Raw genomic sequence first — 11263 nt, 5'->3', positions numbered from 1 at the left:
ATGATCCAATTTTGCACCACACAGTCCCACTGTGCAATCGTCGACAGCTGTTAGCGCACTCTAGCGGAAAAACAGTGAACTACGCAAGCGTCAACACACCAGGTTAGCTCAATCGGCATTGTTTACATACATTTTCACATCCAATTACTTTGTGTGCTGTTGTTCGGTGCGGAGAATCATATTTCCGCCGTTTCTTTTGGTGAAAGTGAACAAAACAAGGGGTGCAGCGGTACGAAACCAAGCCAGTTTCCCGATTCCGAGGGTGGGCCATTGTGATGGCTGCGGGATGCAGCAAAAAGTTCACCTCCAAGTACGAGGAAGAGCTGTACTACGATGTGGAGTATGAGGAGTTTTGCAAAACCTTTGAATTTTCCGTAAGTTTTACCCTTTTCATGTCTGTGGCTGCTACCTTTCCTTACGCTACGGCTTCCCAGCATCAACCGAGAGAGGTTTCTTTCGGGAGGAAGTTGGCAACCATCTTCGAAATTCTCGCTGGCTGCGTTTGCGTAATCGTTCATTGTTTTGTTTGCACTTAATTGGCAGAACTCATCGACCTGTTGGATCTGCAACGGATACTACGGACCGAACTACGAGGAACCACTGTGCGGTACGTGCCATTCGTTCATCTTCCCCAACCATCCACAAGACGAAGCCGAAGGGCTGGCGACCGAAGTATCAGACGATGAAGATTCCGGCAATGATGAGCCACCGGAAAATGGGTCGGAAGCAAAGGACCGTTCTGATGGCGATCCGGACGACTATGACCATTTGGATAGACCCCGTCCATCGGCACCACGGAATGTAAATCAGTATCTCGAGATGCTTTCGCAGCCGCGCGAAACGGACGAATCGGAGCGACAGATCTGTGCCCTGCCCGTTGAGGTGCTGCTGTCGATATTTTCCTACCTTGACGACCTGTCCCTGTGGAACGCGAGCGAGGTGTGCAAGCAGTGGAAGCGAATACTGGAGGTGCACATTCCGCAGCAGATGTGGAGAAAGTACACCAAGGAACGTTGGCCACTATTTCAGCAGATTTCAACCATTCCGAACTGGCTGCATGTAAGGGTTGGCAATGGATGTAGCGATATTAGCCAGCTTTAATTAACGCCTCTCTTACTTTATCTCACCCAGATGTACGGTGCACTGATGAACTCATGCTTCTGTCGCACCTGTTTGATACAGATGGCGCACAAAGCGCCGATGCGTGGCCGGGTAAACCATATCCGCGCGAACCGGCTACGCAACGACATTCGGTCGCTCGATCTCGATGCGACGGAAGGTATCGATGCGGTCGCACTGGACAATCAGCTGTTTCACTGGCAGGCATCGATACTGGGACCGGCCGGCAGTCCGTACGAGGGTGGCAAGTTTTTCCTGTACATCGTGATACCCTGCTCGTACCCGATGCTGCCGCCGCAGGTTCGGTTTCTCACGAAAATTGTTCACCCGAACGTGTCCCGGCACGGGGACGTTGGAATTGACATCATACAGCACAACTGGTCGCTGGCGCTAACCATCTCCAAGCTGCTGCTGTCCGTGCAGAGTCTGCTGACGGATCCATTTACACAGGTACGGTAACAACAGGCCGATAGCATGCATTTCAATTGATTGTAACGCTCGTTTCTCCTCCAAAGATTTGTATGGAACCGGAGCTGGGCCGGATGTATGAGAATGATAGACCAAAGTTTGAAGCTCTCGCACGTCGCTGGACGTGGAAGTATGCCATGTACGAAGTGTTACCACCGGTGGAGGGTCTCATATAGACACGCGGCAAACAACCAGTTCCAAATGCGCCCCCTCCCATGTAGACTGGGTGCTGCGTACGGAATTGCTCCCTGTGTCTAGACTACCACCCATCACTAGCGATACCGTTGTACATTTGTATACCCAACGCTAACTGTAACTGTAGGTTTATTTTAAATAGTCTTTACGTGGCGTGTGCTTTACTGTAATTTCCTATTAGTGTTGCTTTCGATGTGATCATTCAGAGGTATGTTTCTGAACCAAAAGATAATATTGTGCAAGACTTGTGTACGGTGGGTAGTGATCGTTTTCCCGTTTACCTCACACACATATATCCGTGAAAGGGACATGCATGTCCACCCGAGATCTTTGCCGTACCGATTTCACAGACTGCTCAAATCCTTAGCAAGCATTGTGTTTCCATTTCAAATCCATGACATAAGGCGTAGCACGTGGGTCCAAGGATTAGCACAAAGGGAACACAGTAACACGTACGGAAGATAACTTCGTAGAAATAAGTAGCGAGCTATTCCTGAGCTTCAAACGAGCCTATTTTGAGATAGGCTCTTGTGTATTGTGCAGCTGCGGGTTTTTTGGCTGCCAAACGTCAATATACGGGAGAAGACGATCTTCGAGCAAGCCGTACACCGATGGCCAAACGTAGGACGCGGCTGCTACAGCATAAACCGTGCGCGTTAGTGTGCGCATTTTTCGATAATAAATACAATTTAATGAGATGGTTTTGCTCCCCTCCCCTGCAAGTAGGAACTGCGTTGGCCGCTTCGGTACATCAATTATTTGTTTTATTTGTTCTATATATATATACTTTTGTTTTTCTTGCTTTGACAATATCTAACAGTGCTCGTCGTAACGGTTTTCGTTAGCTACCTTCGGCGTTTTAAGGAATGGGTTGTTGTGTCGGAAATCGATTCGATTCCACCTCTAAACCCGCTAGCCCCAGTGTCCTAAGGAATTTGGTAGCTTTCGTCCCAATCAATTCAATCTATCGCTTTCTCCTTGCGGACAGGGAGGACCTCCAACCGTACCATCGTGTTCGACAGGATTATTAGACACATTATTGGAGGGCAGAAAAGAGAGAGAGAGAGGGGGAATGGAGGTGCTAAAAGGAGCAAGTAGGGAATTAGTAGTGCGAGTTGCTTTTCTTTTGTACACCTATCATCTTTAGCGGGGCGAAGAGTGGTTCTAATCTAGATTTTGGTTTTTGGCTTCCGTTTTCATCCACCCGCCACCTGGGGTGGAGGGAATTGAAGAAAAAAAGCTCTAAACAATCGTTTCAGCCGAACCAAACACGGTAAAGATGAGCCACCCGAAGGTGTTGATGGCGGCCGCCGTACTGAAAACGGCCGACCACGATTGCGTCAGTTCGAGTATGTGACCGGCAAGGTAAACGCCCAGAAAGCCCGGTATCGCGCCGACCGTATTCATCAGCCCGAACACGCTGCCCGAATGGCTCGGGGCAAGATCCTGCGGGTTCACAGTGACCGCATTGTTGTGCAACCCGGACAGTCCTAAAACAAGCGAGAGGAGCAGTTTTGAGTGGATGCCTGCAAATGGAAGAAAGCATCGACTACCACTTACCGATAATAATTGACATGCAGGTAAGTGCCATGTTAAAGTCCTGCGTTCGGCACATCAGAAACAGGGCACAGTTTTGACCCAGAAAGCATAGGCTCTGTACCAGCTTGCGGATGCGCGTCAGGGTCCACTGCTTGGCAAGCAGATGCTCGGTCAGTAGCTTTCCGATGAGGGTGACCGGTGGAAGCGCTAGCCAGGGAATCATGTTCACTACCCAGCCCTGTTGAGAGAGACGAACGAAAAAAAGCTTAAACTTAAGGAAAACAATTAGGCGACCCTCGAAGGCACCTACCTTGGCGTGCGGGAAATTCTCGTGAAAGTACGTCGGTAGCCACGAGAGCAGCACAAAGAAACAATTCATCTCACAGGCGTGCGCTAGCACACAGGCCCAAAAGCTGCTGCGCTCGAACAACCGCAACCAAGGCACCGTTTCGGGCGTCCCGAGCTTCGTGTACATCCGGCTCGGCATGGAAATGTTGATGATCCGGCTGCGATCGGAGGCCATCGTGTAGTAGCGCAGGAAGAGCGTCCACGAAAGGCCGAGGAATCCGATCACCCGGAACGCGGTCGGCCAACCGAAGTAATCGAGCAGGAACGAGCCGACAATGCCGGTCAGTAGCGTCCCGAGCGCTGACCCGGACGTGAGTATGCTGAAGAAGCTGGCCCGCTCGCACGAGCTCAGATTCTGACTAGTGATGCTTATCATGCTCGGAAAGTGGACGCCCTGGCAGGCACCGTTGATTATTCTAACGGTAACGATAAACGGGATGGAGTAGGACGCGAACAGGGTCGACGAGGTAATGATGTTTGGCATCCAGAAGGTAATCAGCGACCAACCGATGGCCGCCAGCAGTATCACCTTCTGGCCACCGAACTTGTCGCTCAGATAGCCGCCGAGCACCTGCGTTAGCGTGTAGCCCCAGAAGAACGAGCTGAGCACGGTGCCGGAATCGGTTTTGCTCCATTTGCGTTCCGCTGCAACGGCCGGCACGAGCAGTGGCATCGTGGTGCGGGTTGAGTAAAGCATACAGGTGCCCGTCAGAAGCGTTAGAAACCAGGTACGTTTTTCATTTCTACAAGCAAAAAAGGGAAAATGGGGAATTACAAGAACATTTTCCTTCAAACACCATCGAGCACTTTACCTAGTCCATATACTTTGTCCATCGTTAAGATCGCGCAGAAACGAATACTTTAGCTTTTCCTCCATCATTTGGCCCCGTTCGCTTTGCCGCAGTATCGGGGTATCTCCCGCGCTGACGTGGTGCGCTAACTTGCTCCCTGGTACCACACCAACAACAACGGCCAGCAACAATCCAAACCTCCACCACGCCGGAGCACTAGTTTAGTAGAAATCGACACGGTATTGGCATGTTGCTGGCTAGAGAGTGATGTTTATGCAGATCCGGTTAGCTGCAGCTGGACGTGACGCCTGGGAAGATCCGAAAGTGAAAATGTACTGTTTTCGTTTTTACAACTTTTCTATCGTGGATTGGTGATGCTGAAAGGTGGGAGATCGATGTAAATAAACAAGCGCTTTGACAGCGGATGGGTTGTGAAGCTAGCGCCATCTGACGGATATTGCGACAAACTATCGCAATCACACGAGAATGGATGCAGTTTTTGAAATGGCAGTTATGGGTGATCGGAGGTGACTCGATGAGAATGAAAGATAAAACTGTTCATTTCGTAAATAAATATAAATTTATTTTGTTTTAATCCAAGACAAATTTATGACGATTACTAACAACGCAAGGGTTGGACTAACACGAGAATAAATTCACTTTAGGCCGGTAAGTTTTAAACTAATAAAATGACAAATAATCTTACTATCGTGCTGACTTTAAGTTACGCGAGAAGTTAAAAGTCACAAATCAGTAGGTGGAATGGAATTTTTGGACATCTACCAAATCGATTTATAGGATTGCAGATCTGTTGGTCGGGGAAGGGGGGCTTTGAGAGGTCCAGGAATTTATCCTAAGTGGTATGTAAAATGTAGCATCGAGCACGGACAACTTTTGGTGCGGCCCTTTATTAGAGACCCCTACGAAGTGGCTCTCACATACGCCTCTGAGGCCTGGACCCAAAACTGACGAAGCCGCGTTCAAGAGGAAGATGCTCAGAAGGATTTTTGGCTTCGTATGTGTGGAAGGAAAATGACGGAGCTACTATAATGACGAGCCCTACGAGCTGTACGATGATCGTGCAGCGAAATACATTCGACAGGCTCCGGTGGGCTTCTCATGTCATGAGAATACCACCAGACGACGCAGCCCGTAAAGTCTCATTAGGCCGTCTACACAGACAGAGGAGGCGTGGTAGGGTCAAACTGAGAAGATCAGAACAGCCGGGATAATCGATGGCGAAACTGCCATCTATTACGCCAAAAGAGTCAAATTTAGGTACATTGAGGTTTATCTTTTTGCTGTAAATATTTGCTGTAAATTTGCCGAAAAAATTTGGACAGCGAAGTTTTTTCGGGGTCGGATCGGGAAATCCCATCCAGACCGTTTTGTCAGACAGGACTGACAATTCAACTACGTGGTATCACGTAGGTCAGACCGGACCATCAAAGGACTAGCTATTTCGGTTGGGGTAAAATCAAATGGTGGGCGGAGTAGTTGGTCATCGAGGTTCTTATGGGATAAATCGCAAAAATGATTGATGCACCATTGGTAAAATCAAGTCAAAAATTAAGTGAAAGGAAATTTCTTCATCTCACTACTACTTCAAGAGGTCTTGCCCACCATTTGTGGCTCTCAGACTTATTTTTGATGTAGGCTCTGAAGGGATACGAAATCCGAACGCGGACCTGCCTGAGCAAATTTGTAAAATCTTTAAATGGACGTCCATGATCAATATTCAATACAATTCGATTGAATGAAATGTATTGAATTATGTTCGGTCGTTCTTTCTACAAAAACGACCCAGGAAATATCTCAATTCGCACTGTTGCATCCTGATTAGAACGTAGCCTAACCGTGCGCTCTATGCCGTCTGGGAACTGACAGCATCCGATGTGTAGCGGATATGGCTGTCTCGCTCTAGTAACGATCGGGGATGCGCTTTAAGAGCGTAGAAGTTTTTGAGTAAGGATCATGCGGATCCTTGGGGGACTCTCTGCTCATCACGGTTCCGGGACAGACGTGGCTCGCGCGCGGCCTCGTATTTTACGTTTGTTTTAATGTTCGTTTTAATTGTGTTTTAAGTGAAATAAAAGAAATAAGTACCAGTGTACAAACACAAAAGTGGCGACGAGAATTAGTGGAAACGATCGACGTCAAGCAGAGAAACGCCGCAGAATGTCCAGCCCAGAAGAGACGCCTATCACCGAGGAGCAGCGTCGTCTCTCGCAAAATGGAATCCTTAATGCCGGGTTCATCAACCTCCAGCCAGCGCAGCACGTGTCATCGGATCCAACGCCGCTGCAACAAACGCTGCAACTTTTGCAACAGCAACTCGTTCAACAGCAGCAGCAAATGGCACAGCAACAGCAGTTATTATCACAGCTCGTGCAACAGCAACAACAGCAACTGCAACCACACATCCCGGACCAGCAACCTGTGTCAAAGCCGAGTAACCCGGAGCTGATATTGGAAGCCCTAGCGGGGAATATTAGTGAGTTCCGGTACGATCCAGAGGCGGGAATAACTTTTGCATCATGGTACACACGGTATGTAGACCTGTTCAGAGAAGATGCTTCCCGCTTGGATGACGCCGCCAAGGTTCGACTCCTAGGACGCAAACTTGGGACCGCCGAACACGCCCGTTTTAGCAACTTCATATTGCCGCGTGCACCCAGAGATTTCACCTTTAACGAAATGGTGGACAAGTTAAGCGTTCTTTTCGGCAAAATGGAGTCGGTGTTAAGCAAGCGCTTCAAGTGTTTTAATATAACGAAAATGCGCACCGAGGACCTGCTTGCATTTACCTGTCGAGTGAACAAAGCGTGCGTCGATGCGGAATTTTCTTCAATGACGGAGGAAGATTTTAAATGCCTCATCCTTGTGTGTGGGTTGAAGGACGAAAGCGTACAGGACATAAGGATGAAATTGTTAGCCGCCATCGAAGACAGGAAGAACGCCACTTTGGAGCAGCTAGCAGCGGATTGCCAGCGATTAATGCGCGTGAAAGCGGATAGTGCAATGATCGCTACGGATGCCAGTGAGAGAGTGCACGCGGTGCAAGCTAAAGGCAGCCGTCACTTTTACCGGAACAACACCGACCGTCACCCCAAATCAGGCCCGCGAAGCGAAACTTCTAAACCCCGTACCCCGTGTTGGCTTTGTGGTGCCCTTCATTGGACCCGCGAATGCACTTACAGAGCCAACAAGTGCCGTGATCGTGGACGTACGGGTCATCGAGAAGGGTTTTGCAGCTCTGCCCACCGACGCAAAGCACGGCCGCGGTTCGATCATCGTCGTGCCGTATCATCTCGAGTAGTACGAGTCAACGTGTGCAGCGTGCAGCAGAACCGCAAGTACGTCAACTTACTGATCGGAGAAAAACCAGCTCGACTACAACTCGACACCGGATCGGACATTTCGGTCATCAGCTATCGTCTATGGAAGCAACTGGGTAAGCCTCACCTTAACCCTCTGAAGGTAAGAGCAAAAGCAGCTTCTGGAGATGTATTCGGCCTGGAAGGTGAGTTCGAAGCCAACGTGGAAATAAATAACATGATCAAGCGAGCAACAATCCGTGTGTCAAAAGCCGATCTGTCGTTGCTCGGGGCTGACCTTATTCATCTTTTCGGTTTGGCTACGATCCCAATGGATAATTTTTGTAATCACATCAGAACAGCGGAACCACGATCATGGGAGGAAAAATTTCCGACAGTTTTTCACGGAACAGGCCTGTGCACCAAAGCGCAAATTCATCTACAGCTGCGACAGGATAGCCAACCAGTATTTCGTCCGAAACGTCCGGTCGCATACGCGATGGAAGATGCCGTAAACAAGGAGCTAGATCGGCTTGAAAATCTGGGGATCATCACACCTTGTGACTTTTCGGATTGGGCTGCACCAGTCGTTGTGGTTCGGAAAGCAAACGGTAAACTACGATTATGCGGAGACTATTCGACTGGATTGAATGCAGCGCTACACCCTCATGAGTATCCGCTTCCGATACCACAGGACATTTTTTCAAAGCTAGCCCGATGCATTATCTTTACACAAATTGATCTATCCGACGCATTTTTGCAGGTGGAAATAGAAGAGAAGAGCCGACCCCTGCTTACCATCAACACGCACCGAGGCCTGCATCATTATAACAGGCTCCCTCCAGGCATCAAAGTGGCGCCTGGTGCTTTCCAACAAATAATGGACAAAATGCTTGCCGGTGTAAATGGAGTGTCCGCATATATGGATGATGTAATCGTCGGAGGAAGAACGCAGGAAGAGCACGATTCCGCCCTTGAAGAAACCCTGAAGCGCATAATGGATTACGGGTTTACCATTCGAAAAGAAAAGTGCGCATTCAACAAGCCGGAAATCCGTTACCTTGGGCACATCATCGACAGCCGAGGCCTGCGACCCGACCCAGCCAAGATCGACGCCATAAAACAGCTACCTCCTCCGAAAGACGTCACAGGTGTTCGGTCATTCATCGGTGCGATAAATTTTTATGCCAAATTTATCCCAAACATGCGCAACTTACGCTATCCTTTGGATAGGTTGCTACTAGAAGGAAGCTCGTTTCAGTGGACATCAGACTGCCAGAAGGTGTTCGACCAATTCAAAGCGCTTTTATCATCGGAACTCTTGCTAACTCACTACGACCCGAAGCGTGACATAGTTGTTTCCGCCGATGCATCTTCGGTTGGATTAGGGGCAACTCTATCTCACAAGTACCCAGACGGATCCTTAAAAGTGGTACAGCATGCATCCAGAGCGCTCAGCAAAGCGGAAGCTGGTTATAGCCAAATCGATCGAGAGGGACTGGCTATAATTTTCGCTGTAACCAAATTTCATCGCATGATATTCGGTCGTCATTTCACGCTTCAGACCGACCACCGACCACTAGTACGCATATTTGGCAGCAAAAAGGGGATTCCAACGTACACGGCAAACAGGCTCCAAAGGTTTGCACTTACGCTTCAGCTGTACGACATGGACATCGAGTACATTCCAACAGGCTCATTTGGAAACGCTGATGTGTTATCCCGGCTAATACAACACCACACGAAACCTGAAGCCGAATACGTGATCGCAAGCGTGGAGGACTTAAGGTCAGTTGCCGTTAACGCGCTCAGTTCATTTCCCCTATGTTTCAGGGACGTGCAGGTAGCTACACAGGCTGACCCTTTGCTCCGGAAAGTGCACAAGTACGTGCAAGACGGATGGCCACATGACGATTCTTTCGGAGCAGAATTGGCACGGTACCACAATCGGAAGGAATCCCTCTCAACCGTTGAGGGTTGTGTACTTTTCGGGGAGAGGGTGGTCATCCCGGAGAAGCTGCGTCCCGTTGTTTAGTTCAGTTGCACAAAGGACATCCGGGGATGCAGAGAATGAAAGCCATCGCGCGAAGTTTTCTGTATTGGCCGATGATCGACGACGATATTATGAGCTACGTGGCCTCGTGCGGATCTTGTTCGGCAGCCGCAAAAGCACCCCCTCGAGCGACACCAGCGGCATGGCCAACACCAACGGGCACCTGGCGTAGAGTACACGTGGACTACGCTGGGCCATGGGAAGGTTTTTACTTTTTAGTCGTTGTTGACGCCTTCTCCAAGTGGCCTGAGATCTACAAAACATCGAGCACAACAACATCCGCCACTATTTCCATGCTACGGAACATTTTCGCTCGCTTCGGTATGCCGGAAACGCTGGTTAGTGACAACGGGCCCCAATTTACAAGCAGCCTGTTTGAGGAGTTTTGCAACAGCAACGGGATCGACCACGTCACTACGGCGCCATTCCACCCACAATCGAATGGTCAGGCGGAGCGTTTTGTCGATACGCTCAAACGAGCGCTGCGGAAGATCCAGAGCGACGAGACATCCCTGGACGAAGCGCTGGAACTTTTCCTCATGGCATACAGATCGACACCAAACGCGCAGTTGAGCCAACAGAAAACTCCTGCTGAGGAAATGTTCGGCCGCCCCATCAGAACAGCACTGGAGCTGTTGCGGCCCCCATCGTCACACTCATTATCTGCTCCCTCCTCTATTTCAGTGCGGAGATTTCAACCAGGCGAGCTCGTTTCTACAAAATCGTTCCACCGAAACTCTTGGAAGTGGATACCTGGAAAGATCGTGCGAAGCTGTGGAAGAGTTATGTATGATGTCATTGCGGACAGCGGACGTTTACTTCGGCGCCACATAAACCAAATAAGGCGACGTGTCGCTGGCAGTGCAACCCAGAAGCATCAGATTCCGCTCGACGTGCTGCTAGCGGAATGGCCTTCGTTTTCCCGACATGAACCGACCCAGCCGGCATCGGAGACAGGCAGGTGCGAATCGTCCGCGCCACCACCGTCATCGTTCGCATTAACATCACTAGCACCGAGCGCCCCGACGGATGTCCCTGTGACGACATCCCAATCGTTTCATCCTCCCGAGCTTTCCAACCGTTACAAGGGTAGGACCTCTCAGCGGCCGTTAGATTTGCCACGCAGGTCTTCTCGAGTTAGAAGACTTCCGCGTCGGCTTGGAGCCTATCAGCTCAATTAGACGGGGGAGATGTTGCATCCTGATTAGAACGTAGCCTAACCGTGCGCTCTATGCCGTCTGGGAACTGACAGCATCCGATGTGTAGCGGATATGGCTGTCTCGCTCTAGTAACGATCGGGGATGCGCTTTAAGAGCGTAGAAGTTTTTGAGTAAGGATCATGCGGATCCTTGGGGGACTCTCTGCTCATCACGGTTCCGGGACAGACGTGGCTCGCGCGCGGCCTCGTATTTTACGTTTGTTTTAATGTTCGT

General features: G+C 49.7%; 3 protein-coding genes across 3 annotated transcripts; 2 read left to right on the top strand and 1 right to left on the bottom strand.

Annotated features, from left to right (window-relative positions):
* Nucleotides 1–20: 20 nt before the first annotated feature.
* Nucleotides 21–2531, top strand: LOC118509284. The gene is made up of 4 exons (XM_036049662.1): nt 21–374; nt 544–1059; nt 1132–1569; nt 1635–2531. Exons 1-4 carry the CDS (start codon nt 276–278, stop codon nt 1761–1763), a joined length of 1182 nt encoding a protein of 393 aa, XP_035905555.1. The 5' UTR covers nt 21–275; the 3' UTR covers nt 1764–2531.
* On the bottom strand, nt 2525–4888 carry LOC118509283 (solute carrier family 17 member 9). The gene is made up of 4 exons (XM_036049661.1): nt 4482–4888; nt 3632–4412; nt 3343–3559; nt 2525–3272 (listed from the first exon to the last, which is right to left on the bottom strand). Exons 1-4 carry the CDS (start codon nt 4547–4549, stop codon nt 3025–3027), a joined length of 1314 nt encoding a protein of 437 aa, XP_035905554.1. The 5' UTR covers nt 4550–4888; the 3' UTR covers nt 2525–3024.
* Nucleotides 4889–9812: 4924 nt separating this feature from the next.
* On the top strand, nt 9813–11028 carry LOC118509282 (uncharacterized protein K02A2.6-like). Its single transcript, XM_036049659.1, has one exon. It carries the CDS (start codon nt 9839–9841, stop codon nt 11009–11011), a length of 1173 nt encoding a protein of 390 aa, XP_035905552.1. The 5' UTR covers nt 9813–9838; the 3' UTR covers nt 11012–11028.
* Nucleotides 11029–11263: the final 235 nt, after the last annotated feature.

This window comes from Anopheles stephensi, chromosome 3 (assembly GCF_013141755.1).
Source record: "Anopheles stephensi strain Indian chromosome 3, UCI_ANSTEP_V1.0, whole genome shotgun sequence".
Taxonomy (NCBI): domain Eukaryota; kingdom Metazoa; phylum Arthropoda; class Insecta; order Diptera; family Culicidae; genus Anopheles; species Anopheles stephensi.
The sequence above is the reverse complement of the archived record's forward strand: the minus strand, read 5'-3'. Positions and strand labels throughout refer to the sequence as shown.